Here is a 17,209-nt window from a genome sequence, read left to right on the forward strand (position 1 = left end):
CTTGCTTAAGGGCACATCGGCAGATTTTTCACCTTGTCGGCTCAGGGATTAGAACCAGCGACCTTTCGGTTACTGGCACAACGCTCTTAACCACTAAGCTACCTGCCGCCTCTATGTAGTACTGTGCGCCTGCCATAGTCTGTTCTGGACTTGGGGATTGTGAAGAGACCTCTGGTGGCATGTCTTGTGGGGTATTATGGTATATGTTCCCCATGCCCTGGTATTATGGTATATGTTCCCCATGCTCTGGTATTATGGTATATGTTCCCCATGCCCTGGTATTATGGTATATGTTCCCCATGCCCTGGTATTATGGTATATGTTCCCCATGCCCTGGTATTATGGTATATGATCCCCATGCCCTGGTATTATGGTATATGATCCCCATGCCCTGGTATTATGGTATATGTTCCCCATGCCCTGGTATTATGGTATATGATCCCCATGCCCTGGTATTATGGTATATGATCCCCATGCCCTGGTATGATGGTATATGATCCCCATGCCCTGGTATTATCGTATATGTTCCCCATGCCCTGGTATGATGGTATATGTTCCCCATGCCCTGGTATGATGGTATATGATCCCCATGCCCTGGTATGATGGTATATGATCCCCATGCCCTGGTATGATGGTATATGTTCCCCATGCCCTGGTATGATGGTATATGATCCCCATGCCCTGGTATTATGGTATATGATCCCCATGCCCTGGTATGATGGTATATGATCCCCATGCCCTGGTATGATGGTATATGATCCCCATGCCCTGGTATGATGGTATATGATCCCCATGCCCTGGTATGATGGTATATGATCCCCATGCCCTGGTATGATGGTATATGATCCCCATGCCCTGGTATGATGGTATATGATCCCCATGCCCTGGTATGATGGTATATGATCCCCATGCCCTGGTATGATGGTATATGTTCCCCATGTTTGTTTTTCCGTAATTGTTCTCTCATCTGTTAAGCACAGCATTGAGTCACATTCACTTCATCGGGTCTGACGTGGCCTTCCAATGTGACACATGTCCTTGTGCTGTTTCTTCCCAGAGCTCGCCCGCTGCCAGTCCAGCCTGATTGAGATGAGCAGGTTACTGCAGAGCCTGGAGATCCTACAGAGGACCCAGTCAGCGCCCAATTTCACTGACATGCAGGTAACACACACAGCCCAGCCACGAGCTGTTCAGTCCCTTTACCGTCAAGGCAGACGGTATCAGAGCATAAGGTCTGATACCAACAGGCTCAGAGACAGTTTCTATCTACAAGCCATCAGACTGCTGAACACTTGAACTGGACTGACCTCCTGCTCTGGTTCTCTGCACCTTAGCACTCACTCACTCACTCACTCACGCACACACCCACGCACGCACTCACTCACTCACCCACGCACTCACTCACTCACGCACACACCCACGCACGCACTCACTCACTCACCCACGCACTCACTCACTCACGCACACACCCACGCACGCACTCACTCACTCACTCACTCACTCACACACACACACACACATTAATTCATGCTACACACACATCACAACTGCTGCTACAAGACTCTTATTATGATTGCTAAATACTGCAAAATTTTAAACACTTGCCCCCCAATCCCCCCTTTCTCTGATACATGTCTAAATACTGGACTATAAATTGTCCCTTCCTGTATTATACTGATGCTAAAATGTCTATTCTGTTCTACTGAGACATTTACTTTGTTCGTATTCTTATCTTTTACTATTTCTTATTGTTGTTGCATTGTCGAGAAGGAACCTGCAAGTAAGCATTTCGTTGGACGATGTATCCCATTGTGTATCCTGTTGGACGGTGTACACCACGTGTATCCTGTTGGACGGTGTACACCACGTGTATCCTGTTGGACGGTGAACACCACGTGTATCCTGTTGGAGGGTGTACACCACGTGTATCCTGTTGGACGGTGTACACCACGTGTATCCTGTTGGATGGTGTACACCACGTGTATCCTGTTGGACGGTGTACACCATGTGTATCCTGTTGGAGGGTGTACACCACGTGTATCCTGTTGGACGGTGTACACCACGTGTATCCTGTTGGAGGGTGTACACCACGTGTATCCTGTTGGACGGTGAACACCACGTGTATCCTGTTGGACGGTGAACACCACGTGTATCCTGTTGGACGGTGTACACCACGTGTATCCTGTTGGACGGTGTACACCACGTGTATCCTGTTGGACGGTGTACACCACGTGTATCCTGTTGGACGGTGTACACCACGTGTATCCTGTTGGACGGTGTACACCACGTGTATACTGTTGGACGGTGAACACCACGTGTATCCTGTTGGACGGTGGACACCACGTGTATCCTGTTGGACGGTGTACACCACGTGTATCCTGTTGGACGGTGTACACCACGTGTATCCTGTTGGACGGTGAACACCACGTGTATCCTGTTGGACGGTGAACACCACGTGTATCCTGTTGGACGGTGAACACCACGTGTATCCTGTTGGAGGCTGTACACCACGTGTATCCTGTTGGACGGTGAACACCACGTGTATCCTGTTGGACGGTGTACACCACGTGTATCCTGTTGGACGGTGTACACCACGTGTATCCTGTTGGAGGGTGTACACCACGTGTATCCTGTTGGACGGTGTACACCACGTGTATCCTGTTGGACGGTGTACACCACGTGTATCCTGTTGGACGGTGTACACCACGTGTATCCTGTTGGAGGGTGTACACCACGTGTATCCTGTTGGATGGTGTACACCACGTGTATCCTGTTGGACGGTGTACACCACGTGTATCCTGTTGGATGGTGTACACCACGTGTATCCTGTTGGAGGGTGTACACCACGTGTATCCTGTTGGAGGGTGTACACCACGTGTATCCTGTTGGAGGGTGTACACCACGTGTATCCTGTTGGAGGGTGTACACCACGTGTATCCTATACATACGACTAATAAAACTTGAAACTTGAAACAAACCCACAGAAGGAGTAGGGAGTTTAATCACAGCAGTCTGAGTGGTTAGTCTTGCTCTTTCCTGAGGGAGGGGAGGGGCTGATTCCTTGTTGCCCAGGCGATGATGGGAGGTGTGTCTGGACCTCATGGTCAGGCTGTGTGAGGCCCAATCCATTTTCAACACAGCCACCATCTCTGTCACTGTACATCAACACACTCAAATACTCACATTATTCATTGTTGCTTTTGTCGCTTTCCAATCGATGTATAACAAATTGCATTTGATTAAGATCATTCAACAGACTTTGAATGTTTTGACATTTGCTTTGAATCGTAACATTTCTTTAATATAAAGTCATATATTTTTTTTATTCAATTGTGTGGAGATGATACCATCCTCCATTTCATAGCTAACGATGTGTGTGTGTGTGTGTGTGTGTGTGTGTGTGTGTGTGTGTGTGTGTGTGTGTGTGTGTGTGTGTGTGTGTGTGTGTGTGTGTGTGTGCGTGTGTGCGTGTGTGCGTGTGTGCGTGTGTGCGTGTGTGCGTGTGTGCGTGTGTGCGTGTGTGCGTGTGTGCGCGTGTGCGCGTGTGCGCGTGCGCGCGTGTGTGCGTGTGTGTGTGTGAGAACTGTCATTGCTGCTTTGCATGTCCTATTAACCACCTCTCATATTCTCATCCGTGTTTGTTATGAAGACCAATTGTGTAGCCATGTCAAAGAAAGACAAGCGCATGAACAGGAGATGGAGAACAAAAAGTGTCTGCAAAGATTCAAAATGGCAGCTTCAGCTTCAGGTACCTCTTATTTCTTAGATTTCCAGTCTCTCTCTCTCACACATAGTTACAGGGCATTCGGAAAGTACTCACACCCCATGACCTTTTTCAACATTTTGTTACGTTACAGCCTTATTCTAAAATGTATTTAAATAAATAAAAATCCTCATCAATCTACACACAATACCCCATAATGACAAAAGCGAAAACAGGTTTTTAGAAATTTTAGCAAATTTACAGTATTACAAATAAAAAACAGAAATACCTTATTTACATAAGTATTCAGCCCCTTTGCTATGAGACTCGAAATTGAGCTCAGAAGGCTTTACAAGGCGTATCGGGACAGGCAGTTGTTCTTGGATGAGCTGATTTCTCCTACGGGGTTGTTCGGCTCGGCCCTGGAGTCTATGCAGTCTCTTTTTGAGGAGAAGAAGAAGAAGCAGTAGGTGGCGCTGTGCGTCTTCCTTCCTCGGGGGACCTTCGCTGCTGCGGCGGCATTGTCTTCTAGAGGGTCTGCAGACAGAGGCCCCGGCTTCCGGGTCCAACCCCAAGTCTGTTCCTGCTTTGTCTTGTTCCACAAGAGCAGCACCAGTCCGCTTGGCACAGGCGCCGTTTTACTCCCAAGGGTGAAGTGAATGCTGGTCCCTCTGCGTAGCTGGGGAGGCAGCAGCACCCGCGCACCTAGCACGATGAGAAGGGTGGCGGCACTGGCTGGGGTCCCCCCTTGACCCCCTCCCCAGATGTTCGCTGTGACAACAGTACCCCTTAGTGGCACGGACAATCGCCACTGGTAGCAACAACAAAAAAACAAACCCAGAGTGGACCAGGCTTCAGGCAAACGTCTGCACTTAACCATATTGTTTCTACCCCAAGTTCCACCCCTTACGGGAGTCAAGAGTGTTGTACTCCACATGTGAGCTTAATGAAAAGAGTTGAGTTATATCCCTCAAGCTGATGATGACAGATGTATGGTGGTTGGGGGTGCGCTGTGCGAGGTCATCTCAATTCGGGGGGTTGTGGACAGTGTTGCAGAGGGTGTACGTAGCGCTCAGGTGTTTTCTTGTTGACAGTTCAGCTGGTGAGGCCCGACAACAGGACAGTGGTGGCGTACATCAACAGGACAGTGGTGGCGTACATCAACAGGACAGTGGTGGCGTACATCAACAGGACAGTGGTGGCGTACATCAACAGGACAGTGGTGGCGTACATCAACAGGACAGTGGTGGCGTACATCAACAGGACAGTGGTGGCGTACATCAACAGGCAGGGAGGGGTGCGGTCTCGAACCCTCTTATCCTTGTGTCGCTCCCTACTGCTGTGGAGCAGTGGGCACTTTCCCTCGCTCCAGGTGACGCTATCCGCTATCCGAGGGGGGCCCCCGCTCTCTGGAGTGGAGGCTGGACCCCTGGGTAGTCTCCTAGAGATGGGAAATGTTAAGCAGGGCTGATGTAGATCTTTACGCATCGCGAGAAAATTGCTGTTTTTCTAGATAAGGGACATGGGTGCTCTTTTGGAAATGGATGCTCTCACGCACCAGTGGCCTTTGACCCTCCTTTACGCGTTTCCCCCTGTGGATTTGATTCAGCCCACACTGTAGACGATGCGTCGGGAGGGCTTGCCCTTGATCCTTGTGGCTCCCTGTTGGCCCAAACGACCTTGGTTCATGGGGATCATCCTTTTAGGCGGGGACCCGTGGCAACTCCCATTGCGCAGGGACCTGTTGTCCCAGGTGCACGGGCAGGTCTGGCGGGCCGGAGATTTGGAATTTGTGGGCTTGGCCCCTGAAGGGTCCAATCTGATGGCAAGGCATTTACCTCTGAACATTATTGCTACTATACAGTCTGCAAGGGCACCCTCCTGAATGAAGTTCGCCCTTGGCAACTCTAAGGTGACGTTGCGTCCTAATGTGACCTTTGACCCTAAAGTCATGACGTTTGCTTCTAAGGAGCAGCGGAGGTTGCACGCCTTGTGTCCAGTACGACCGTTACCACCAGGGGTGTCCGTTTGTGTGACTAACTTTTTGTCTGTTTTGATCATCCGTCTCGTGGTAGAGCGCTTTATAAGCGGCGTCTCTCCCATTGGATTGTGGAGGCTGTTTTCTCTGGCATAGGACAGCAAAAGGCAGGAATTACCTGACGGTGTATGCGCCCACTCTACCAGGGGTCTGGCGGCCTCATGGGCGTTGTTTAAAGGGTTGCCTGTAGGAGGTATGTGTGCTACGGCGAGTTGGGCATCGCCACACAGGCTTTATCGCTTGGATGACACTGCTCCCAGTGTAGCCCACAGCATGCTTACCGCTGGGGCAGGAGAGGGTCGTTAGGCAGCGTGCAGATTGCGTAATACCCGGGTACCAGAGGTTTTCCTCTCGGGTTGGACTCTGGGTGGTCTGTTGTGGGCCACCATTTCATTTGGTGTCCACTGGGGTCGGCTTGGGGCGTGATTTCATATCCCCAAAAGGGAACGTACAGTTATGGCTATACCTGCTGTTCCCTGAAGGAGAAGCGAGGTACAAGACCTGTTCGGCCCAGCGCCGCCCAGTTCTGGGCTCGGTGAAGAGCGGCACTGAACTGAAGGAATGAATCCGTGCCTTGAGTTTATCCCCTGTGGAAGGCGGGGGGAGTTTCCGGTGAGGCACGGCATTCATTGACCTTGTCAGGTGTGATTCTAATGTTCTTCAGCAGAGGGCGCTAGCAAGCAAACTCCTAATAGCTGTGTTGTACCTCGTTTCCCTCCTTCGGGGAACAGTAGTTATAGTCACAACTGTACGTTATGCAATTATATGTCAGGGCAGAGAACGTCTTCGGTTATCTGCTCTCAATGTCCTTTAGTATAATACAAAGCCTGAACCACACACCTTTTTGGGGCTGTACAATACCTTCTTCTCAGGTTTACTAAATTACCCAATTTACTTTTAACACTCTGTAAAGCTTCAGGAGAAGGCTAATCATGCTTTGAATTCATATTACGGTATTTTTTTTAAACTCTCCCAATTACCTATGGCAACAGTTTAAAAGCCTTTTCCTTCATGATACTGAGTTCTTATCACTACGGGTGTTCTAGTAGATTAGGTAGCCCAGAACCAACCGTTTCCTCACCAGGAAGCCCAGAACCAACCGTTTCCTCACCAGGAAGCCCAGAACCAACCGTTTCCTCACCAGGAAGCCCAGAACCAACCGTTTCCTCACCAGGAAGCCCAGAACCAACCGTTTCCTCACCAGGAAGCCCAGAACCAACTGTTTCCTCACCAGGAAGCCCAGAACCAACTGTTTCCTCACCAGGAAGCCCAGAACCAACTGTTTCCTCACCAGGAAGCCCAGAACCAACTGTTTCCTCACCAGGAAGCCCAGAACCAACTGTTTCCTCACTAGCGGCCCTCTGGTATACATATGCAGTGTTGTTAATGAATGAGTGAGTCATCAGCCCAGGAGAAACAAGGGGAAAGATTTTTTCTTAGTTTTTTTTTAAAGCAAATGAAGTGAACTTAAAAATAACTTTGGTTGGAACGAAGCCTCAGATTCATCTGTGCTTTGCTGTCCCATATGACTTGTCAGACTTGGTGTGATTCAAACACAGAGTGAGTATCTGTCTATTATTGACTATGTGTGTATGCAGAAGAGACCGCAGAAGGGTCTAATGGAGCCACAACTTGAGCTCCATCTGTAGACCACATTACTACATTCCCAAGTCTCCAAGTGGTACTGACAGTCCTCTCCTCCTCTCCTCCTCTCCTCCCTCTCCTCCTCCCCTCCCTCTCCTCCTCTCCTCCTCTCCTTCTTCTCCTCTCCTCCCTCTCCTCCCTCTCCTCCTCCCCTCCCTCTCCTCCTCTCCTCCTCTCCTTCTTCTCCTCTCCTCGCTCTCCTCCTCCACTCTTCTCCTCTCTCCCCTCCTCCCCTCCTCCCCTCCCTCTTCTCCTCTCAGGTCCCCTCTCTCCCTGTGAGTGCCAGCATGTCTCCCACGCACCTCCGCTCCTCCAACCCCAACCTGTGCGCTGAGCTGGTGGACTTCCAGACCCCTGTCTCTCGCCTGGTTCCTGACAACATGGAGTGTGGCGGTGACTACATCAAACTACAGGAGGACTTCTGCCTCCTCGCTCAGAAAGGTACACACACACACATACACAGTCTGTTGCACTGATGGAAAGGTCATGTTAACTACACTGGAATACATTTCACACCAACCAACACATTTATTTACACTTCGCGTCCAGGGCCAGATTAAGGAATCAAAGGCCCTGGGGCTTTATTATTTTTTGGGAGCCCTCCTCCCCCCACCCCGGCACACCCTCCTGGCACACCCTAATTTTCTGTAAACAAATCGGCGCACAAAGATGCAATTTGTTAACTTCAGTAGCGGTGCATGGGTAAATTTACTGGGGGGGAAAGCCAACCAGACCAGTTGAGATAATGGTTTGGTCTAACTCCCGTTAGAAATGCATTCATAGGCTACGCCTCTGTGAAATACGGCCAATAAGCCATGCTTCATTCCACAGACAAAGTTCCAAGAAAAGAGAAACACTGCTCTTGCTCGTACCACTTGTTTTATAAAGCCCAGAATGTCACTTTGCGCACCCCGCAACAGTCAGCAAGGTTGTTTGGGGAAAAGATATGTTCTCTTTCATTCTGTCTCATTACAGTATATGCCTGTTCTTACTATAACATATTAAATACACTGCTCAAAAAAATAAAGGGAACACTTAAACAACACAATGTAACTCCAAGTCAATCACACTTCTGTGAAATCAAACTGTCCACTTAGGAAGCAACACTGATTGACAATAAATGTCACATGCTGTTGTGCAAATGGAATAGACAACAGGTGGAAATTATAGGCAATTAGCAAGACACCCCCAATAAAGGACTGGTTTGCAGGTGGTGACCACAGAGCACTTCTCAGTTCCTATGCTTCCTGGCTGATGTTTTGGTCACTTTTGAATGCTGGCGGTGCTTTCACTCTAGTGGTAGCATGAGACGGAGTCTACAACCCACACAAGTGGCTCAGGTAGTGCAGCTCATCCAGGATGGCACATCAATGCGAGCTGTGGCAAGAAGGTTTGCTGTGTCTGTCAGCGTAGTGTCCAGAGCATGGAGGCGCTACAAGGAGACAGGCCAGTACATCAGGAGACATGGAGGAGGCCGTAGGAGGGCAACAACCCAGCAGCAGGACTGCTACCTCCGCCTTTGTGCAAGGAGGAGCAGGAGGAGCACTGCCAGAGCCCTGCAAAATGACCTCCAGTAGGCCACAAATGTGCATGTGTCTGCTCAAACGGTCAGAAACAGACTCCATGAGGGTGGTATGAGGGCCCGACGTCCACAGGTGGGGGTTGTGCTTACAGCCCAACACCGTGCAGGACGTTTGGCATTTGCCAGAGAACACCAAGATTGGCAAATTCGCCACTGGCGCCCTGTGCTCTTCACAGATGAAAGCAGGTTCACACTGAGCACGTGACAGACGTGACAGAGTCTGGAGACGCCATGGAGAACGTTCTGCTGCCTGCAACATCCTCCAGCATGACCGGTTTGGCGGTGGGTCAGTCATGGTGTGGGGTGGCATTTCTTTAGGGGGCCGCACAGCCCTCCATGTGCTCGCCAGAGGTAGCCTGACTGCCATTAGGTACCGAGATGAGATCCTCAGACCCCTTGTGAGACCATATGCTGGTGCGGTTGGCCCTGGGTTCCTCCTAATGCAAGACAATGCTAGACCTCATGTGGCTGGAGTGTGTCAGCAGTTCCTGCAAGAGGAAGGCATTGATGCTATGGACTGGCCCGCCCGTTCCCCAGACCTGAATCCAATTGAGCACATCTGGGACATCATGTCTCGCTCCATCCACCAACGCCACATTGCACCACAGACTGTCCAGGAGTTGGCGGATGCTTTAGTCCAGGTCTGGGAGGAGATCCCTCAGGAGACCATCCGCCACCTCATCAGGAGCATGCCCAGGCGTTGTAGGGAGGTTATACAGGCACGTGGAGGCCACACACACTACTGAGCCTAATTTTGACTTGTTTTAAGGACATTACATCAAAGTTGGATCAGCCTGTAGTGTGGTTTTCCACTTTAATTTTGAGGGTGACTCCAAATCCAGACCTCCATGGGTTGATAAATTTGATTTCCATTGATCATTTTTGTGTGATTTTGTTGTCAGCACATTCAACTATGTAAAGAAAAAAGTATTTAATAAGATTATTTCATTCATTCAGATCTAGGATGTGTTATTTTAGTGTTCCCTTAATTTTTTTGAGCAGTGTATATGTGGTGTTGGCCCAGGATTATTGGCGTGTGTCTTCTCTAAATAAACAAATGAAATGGGGCCTAGGTTACAACACAGTAAATCAGAACAGTTATGTTTGTGTTTCATAATCATCACAGTTAAAACCGGAGATCTATCCGGTAAAGTCCACAAAGCATAAACGTAGAAGTATGTGGACACCCCTTCAAATTAGTGGATTTTGCTATTTCAGCCACAACCATTGCTGACAGTTGTATAAAATTGAGTACACAGCCATGCAATCTCCATAGACAAACATTGGCAGTAGAATGGCCTTAATGAAGAGCTCAGTGACTTTCAACGTGGCACCGTCATAGGATGCCACCTTTCCAACAAGTCAGTTCATAAAATGTCTGCCCTGCTAGAGCTTCCCCGATCAACTGTAAGTGCTGTTATTGTGAAGGGGAAACGTCTAGGAGCAACAATGGCTCAGCCGCAAAGTGGTAGGCCACACAAGCTCACAGAGCAGGACCGCCGAGTGCTGAAGCGCGTAGTGGGTAAAACTTGTCTGTCCTCGGTTCCAACACTCACTACCGAGTTCCAAACTGCCTCTGGAAGCAACGTCAGCACAATAACTGTTCATTGGGAGCTTCATGAAATGGGTTTCCATGGCCGAGGAGCCGCACACAAGCCTAAGATCACCATGCGCAATGCCAAGCGTCGGCTGGAGTGGTGTAAAGCTCGCCGTCATTGGACTCTGGCGTGATGAATCACGCTTCACCATCTGGCAGTCCGGCGGACGAAATTGGGTTTGGCGGATGCCAGGAGAACGCTACCTGCCCGAATGCATAGTGCCAACTGTAAAGTTTGGTGGAGGATGAATAATGGTCTGGGGCTGTTTTTCATGGTTTGGGCTAGGCCCCTTAGTTCCAGTGAAGGGAAATCTTAACACTACAGCATAAAATGACATTCTAGACGATTCTGTCCTTCCAACTTTGTGGTAACAGTTTGGGGCAGGCTCTTTCCTGTTTCAGCATGACAATGGCCCTGTGCACAAAGCGAGGTCCATACAGAAATGGTTTGTCGAGATCGGTGTGGAAGAACATGACTGGCCTGCACAGAGCCCTGACCTCAACCCCATCGAACACCTTTGGGATGAATTGGAATGCTGACTGCGAGCCAGGCCTAATCGCCCAACATCAGTGCTCGACCTCACTAATGCTCTTGTGACTGAAGCAAGACCCCGCATCAATGTTCCAACATCTAGTGGAAAGCCATCCCAGAAAGAGTGGAGGCTGTTATAGCAGCAAAGGGGGGACCAACTCCATATTAATGCCCATGATTTTGGAATGAGATGTTCGACGAGCAGGTGTCCACATCCTGTTGGTCATGTAGTGTATAACAAACAGTTGCGTGACCTAGGCTAGACCACATGGTCACACTACTGATTCAGGACCACGGACAGTTACCATACGCACAGTGATTCAGGACCACGGGCAGTTACCATACACACAGTGATTCAGGACCACGGACAGTTACCATACGCACAGTGATTCAGGACCACGGACAGTTACCATACGCACAGTGATTCAGGACCACGGACAGTTACCATACGCACAGTGATTCAGGACCACGGGCAGTTACCATACGCACAGTGATTCAGGACCACGGGCAGTTACCATACGCACAGTGATTCAGGACCACGGGCAGTTACCATACGCACAGTGATTCAGGACCACGGGCAGTTACCATACACACAGTGATTCAGGACCACGGACAGTTACCATACGCACAGTGATTCAGGACCACGGACAGTTACCATACGCACAGTGATTCAGGACCACGGACAGTTACCATACGCACAGTGATTCAGGACCACGGGCAGTTACCATACGCACAGTGATTCAGGACCACGGGCAGTTACCATACGCACAGTGATTCAGGACCACGGACAGTTACCATACGCACAGTGATTCAGGACCACGGGCAGTTACCATACGCACAGTGATTCAGGACCACGGGCAGTTACCATACGCACAGTGATTCAGGACCACGGGCAGTTACCATACGCACAGTGATTCAGGACCACGGGCAGTTACCATACGCACAGTGATTCAGGACCACGGGCAGTTACCATACGCACAGTGATTCAGGACCACGGGCAGTTACCATACGCACAGTGATTCAGGACCACGGGCAGTTACCATACGCACAGTGATTCAGGACCACGGGCAGTTACCATACGCACAGTGATTCAGGACCACGGACAGTTACCATACGCACAGTGATTCAGGACCACGGACAGTTACCATACGCACAGTGATTCAGGACCACGGGCAGTTACCATATGCACAGTGATTCAGGGCCACGGACAGTTACCATACGCACAGTGATTCAGGACCACGGGCAGTTACCATACGCACAGTGATTCAGGACCACGGACAGTTACCATACGCACAGTGATTCAGGACCACGGACAGTTACCATACGCACAGTGATTCAGGAACACGGGCAGTTACCATACGCACAGTGATTCAGGACCACGGACAGTTACCATACGCACAGTGATTCAGGACCACGGACAGTTACCATACGCACAGTGATTCAGGACCACGGACAGTTACCATACGCACAGTGATTCAGGACCACGGACAGCCACCATACGCACAGTGATTCAGGACCACGGACAGTTACCATACGCACAGTGATTCAGGACCACGGACAGCTACCATACGCACAGTGATTCAGGACCACGGACAGTTACCATACGCACAGTGATTCAGGACCACGGACAGTTACCATACGCACAGTGATTCAGGCCCACGGACAGTTACCATACGCACAGTGATTCAGGACCACGGACAGTTACCATACGCACAGTGATTCAGGACCATGGACAGTTACCATACGCACAGTGATTCAGGCCCACGGACAGTTACCATACGCACAGCCATCACAAAGAAAACAAGAGCGCAGGCCTACACGGCCTCAGCCATTTCAGCACCACCAGCTGGCTGGACAGAGCCTCCCCAGCCGTCTCCAGCGGACAAGCATTAGGTCTTATGCAGTGCATTCATTTATTACAAAAAGTGTCATCATGGCTTACCTTAAAATGATTTCTTCCTAATTTTTCCGAGCAGCAAAATCTGCAACTATGTCCTTGAAATCAAGTGCAAGAGCCATAAGTCAAATGGTTCAGTTTTTCCTGTCCCATCGTTGATCTCTTTTTGATGAGCCATCTTTGAAAAGGAACACTCCCCTGAAGCTTTGGTAACAGGTAAAGTCAAGAATATTCACAAGGCAATGTCAACATTGGGAAACACTGCTTGTACATTCCTCTGACTCAGCATGTGAAGCAATGCCCTGGCAGATGTGTTTTTCTCACTTTTGATACATTCTTTAAACTGGACGACATCATCTGAAAAGATCAGGTCAGATTGATATTTCCTCTGAAGGTTGAGTGCAACTCGGCAATAAGTGTGTCACAACAGTGAACACACCGACGGCAAATTTCTGCTGACCTGTCATCAATAAACAACAGTCAGGCTCTGCCTCTGACGACTCATCGCCGTGATTTTTCGTATTCTCTGTCGTTGTGTGTCAGGTTTGTAAAGCGTTGAAACGCGTGGTGATGTCCTTTCCTTTTGCCTCACAGCTCATACTGATCCCGGAGCCACAAAGTCTCTGAGGCCACCCAACGAACAGCGTTAGACAGCTCCAGTTGGACTGCCTGAAGTGCAGTGCTTGTATTCTGAAAACGTTGGAGTATTGTGTTCCACAAGTTACAGAGAAAAGCAATCTCAAGTTTATCCATTTGGGTATATAGAGTTAGTCTTGATACTCGTTGTCAGAGTTTGATCTTCTAGAAGAGACTGACTAACATCGGCATAATTGAGGAATAATGCTTTTCTGTCTTGTGCATGGCCAGACCACCTCGTACGGAAAGAGATTTGAGGGTTTCAATTTTGCTGTTTTCATTTGGTTGTGAACTGGATGTAACAATCTGCCATCGCCAAGTGGGTTTGGAGCAAAAGTTAAATACTGACTGCACAAACGTGAAAAACTCAACTGTCTTAAGGAAGCCGTTCACAGTACTTTCCCCAACCAAATTCAAAGTAATTGCAGCACAAGGCGTCCACTCTACCAATGGGTTAATCTCTCATATGCGCGATTGCAGCTCTTTGTAAATCCCAGACATGTTGCTGGCCGTTATCATAACATTGACCTCTACAGTTTTCAATACTAATGTCCATCTCCCGTAATACGTCCAGAACTGAGTAGCAAAGTGATTATCATGTGTGACTGGTTATAGGAAGGACATTTATGAAACGCTCCTGGACTCAACCATCAGGTGAGACATATCTCATTATAAAAGTCAGCTGATCTACGTGGGAAACATCTGGGGTGGTCAATATTTACTTATTTTAAGTTCCGATATTATTTTCTGAGAGTATCCTCTCTCCCATCAACTGCACAAAGTCGTTACAAATGGTAGATGAAAGATAAGATGGGTTTCTCCTTCCTGCATTCCATTATCTTGCAATGTGTTCACATAGAAATTGATCAAATTGACTGACAACTTCAAGTATACCCAAATAATTGCCATTTGAGATGGAACCAAATATTCAGTTGACTCCCCTAAAAGCTGATCCACGCTCTGCCAAAAATGTTATAACAGTCACCACCCTTTTGAAGGATATCAGTCCAATACTGGCACTCGGTCTCAAATTGTTATTTTAACCCAGAGTCAATTTGTCCGTTTTTCTGCAGTCCTTGAGATCCATGTCAGCATGCATTTGCGATGGGCCTCTTGATCCTTCACGTTCGGTTATGCTCACATTTGCATGTTTTTCAATCATTGAATCTAGTACAAGTCGCACATTTTGACATGTTATTATCATTCTCCCCGAACAACCGACACACAAAACCAAATACAGCCCCTTTTGAAGGAGAGTAAAGGAGCCACAGGGCACAGACGCGATTGAAAAAGCTTTTTTCGAAAAGGCTCGCTTTTGATGTTTGTATTGTTTTTCAGAGGCTTCAGCCCCGGTGAGATCCTGCATCAATCCGGCCCCGTTCACGTCCCTTTACCCTGTCCAAACCCTACAAGTATAGGGAAACCATTAGTAAGAGTTGTAAGTAACCAGAGGGTGTGTTTAAAGTGATTTCTGGTTGCTGTCTTTTGCAGTCCACTCTCTGTTGAAGTCTGCGTTCAACACGGTTGCCATGGAGAAGGAGAAGATCAAAACAGTTCTGTCAGACCAGGAGCAGTCTGCCCAGATCATCACCCTCAGGAAGTCTCTGTCACAGGTGAGACCGGCAGGTGTTCATTAAGGATTCTCCTACTACAGTACCCATAATCCCCCTGCACTGGGAACAGACATTCTAAATGGTTAATAGTGTTGTTTTTGTCAGAACACACTACACCACCTTAAATATTCCATGCAGTACTTGAAACATGAAATGTACTGGCTGGGGAGATGAGGGGTTTCAATGGAATGGTATGAATTTCATCACTGCTTGAGTTTGATTTCATTTCATATAGTCACACAGTGAGACTAAGGTAATGACCCATCAGTGAAAACATTGCTGACTCATAGCAGTCACTTTCATCACTATCTGATGAGAGATGGGAAAGAAGACCGCTTAGTTAACAAGCCGCGCTTATGTTTTTTCAACGTAATTGGAATTGGGGGGGGGGGGGGTACAGTCATGATATGTAGTGGGGGGGGGGGCTACAGTCATATAATATAATATGCCATTTAGCAGACGCTTTTATCCAAAGCGACTTACAATCATGTGTGCATACATTTTTACGTATGGGTGGTCCCGGGGATCGAACCCACTACCTTGGCGTTACAAGTGCCATGCTCTACCAGCTGAGCTACAGAGGACCATGATATGTAGTGGGGGGGGGCATGTGAACTACAGTCATGGTATGTAGTGGGGGGGGGGCATGTGAACTACAGTCATGATATGTAGTGGGGGGGGCATGTGAACTACAGTCATGGTATGTAGTGGGGGGGGGGCATGTGAACTACAGTCATGGTATGTAGTGGGGGGGGGGCATGTGAACTACAGTCATGATATGTAGTGGGGGGGGGCATGTGAACTACAGTCATGATATGTAGTGGGGGGGTCATGGTATGTAGTGGGGGGGGGGCATGTGAACTACAGTCATGATATGTAGTGGGGGGGGGGCATGTGAACTACAGTCATGATATGTAGTGGGGGGGTCATGGTATGTAGTGGGGGGGGGGCATGTGAACTACAGTCATGATATGTAGTGGGGGGGGGCATGTGAACTACAGTCATGATATGTAGTGGGGGGGTCATGGTATGTAGTGGGGGGGGCTACAGTCATGGTATGTAGTGGGGGGGGCATGTGAACTACAGTCATGGTATGTAGTGGGGGGGGCATGTGAACTACAGTCATGGTATGTAGTGGGGGGGGCATGTGAACTACAGTCATGGTATGTAGTGGGGGGGCTACAGTCATGGTATGTAGTGGGGGGGGCATGTGAACTACAGTCATGGTATGTAGTGGGGGGGGCATGTGAACTACAGTCATGGTATGTAGTGGGGGGGCTACAGTCATGGTATGTAGTGGGGGGGGCATGTGAACTACAGTCATGGTATGTAGTGGGGGGGGCATGTGAACTACAGTCATGGTATGTAGTGGGGGGGCTACAGTCATGGTATGTAGTGGGGGGGGGGCTACAGTCATGGTATGTAGTGGGGGGGCTACAGTAATGGTATGTAGTGGGGGGGCTACAGTAATGGTATGTAGTGGGGGGGCTACAGTAATGGTATGTAGTGGGGGGGCTACAGTAATGGTATGTAGTGGGGGGGGCTACAGTAATGGTATGTAGTGGGGGGGGCTACAGTAATGGTATGTCTACAGAGAGGATTGTCGTGATGTCAACATGCCCTTTACTGCAGCTAAAGTTGGTCAGGTAGCTGCTAAGCTCTTCTCAGGGTCCTGTTAGGGGACTGTTACAGTACAGACCAGTACAGACCAGTACAGGCCAGTTCAGACCAGTACAGACCAGTTCAGACCAGTACAGACCAGTACTGTACCAGTACAGACCAGTACAGACCAGTACAGACCAGTACAGACCAGTACAGACCAGTACAGGCCAGTACAGACCAGTACAGACCAGTTCAGACCAGTACAGACCAGTTCAGACCAGTTCAGACCAGTACAGACCAGTACTGTACCAGTACAGACCAGTACAGACCAGTGTAATTTGTCTTTCTATAGAGGACATTTTAGG

General features: G+C 48.9%; 1 protein-coding gene across 1 annotated transcript in view; it reads left to right on the top strand.

Annotated features, from left to right (window-relative positions):
* Positions 1-17,209, top strand: part of LOC311129813 (oxysterol-binding protein-related protein 6-like) — a gene marked incomplete at its 5' end in the record, with an annotated part of 60,412 nt that overhangs the window by 26,716 nt on the left and 16,487 nt on the right. The window contains 4 exons of the mRNA XM_084162268.1: positions 1,058-1,161; positions 3,650-3,748; positions 7,646-7,826; positions 15,121-15,251. Coding sequence (XP_084018394.1) covers positions 1,058-1,161; positions 3,650-3,748; positions 7,646-7,826; positions 15,121-15,251 — 515 coding nt within the window. The remainder of the gene's footprint in view (positions 1-1,057; positions 1,162-3,649; positions 3,749-7,645; positions 7,827-15,120; positions 15,252-17,209) is intronic.

This window comes from Coregonus lavaretus (genome assembly GCF_964263955.1).
Source record: "Coregonus lavaretus genome assembly, chromosome: 5".
In the NCBI taxonomy this organism is placed as follows: Eukaryota; Metazoa; Chordata; class Actinopteri; order Salmoniformes; family Salmonidae; genus Coregonus; species Coregonus lavaretus.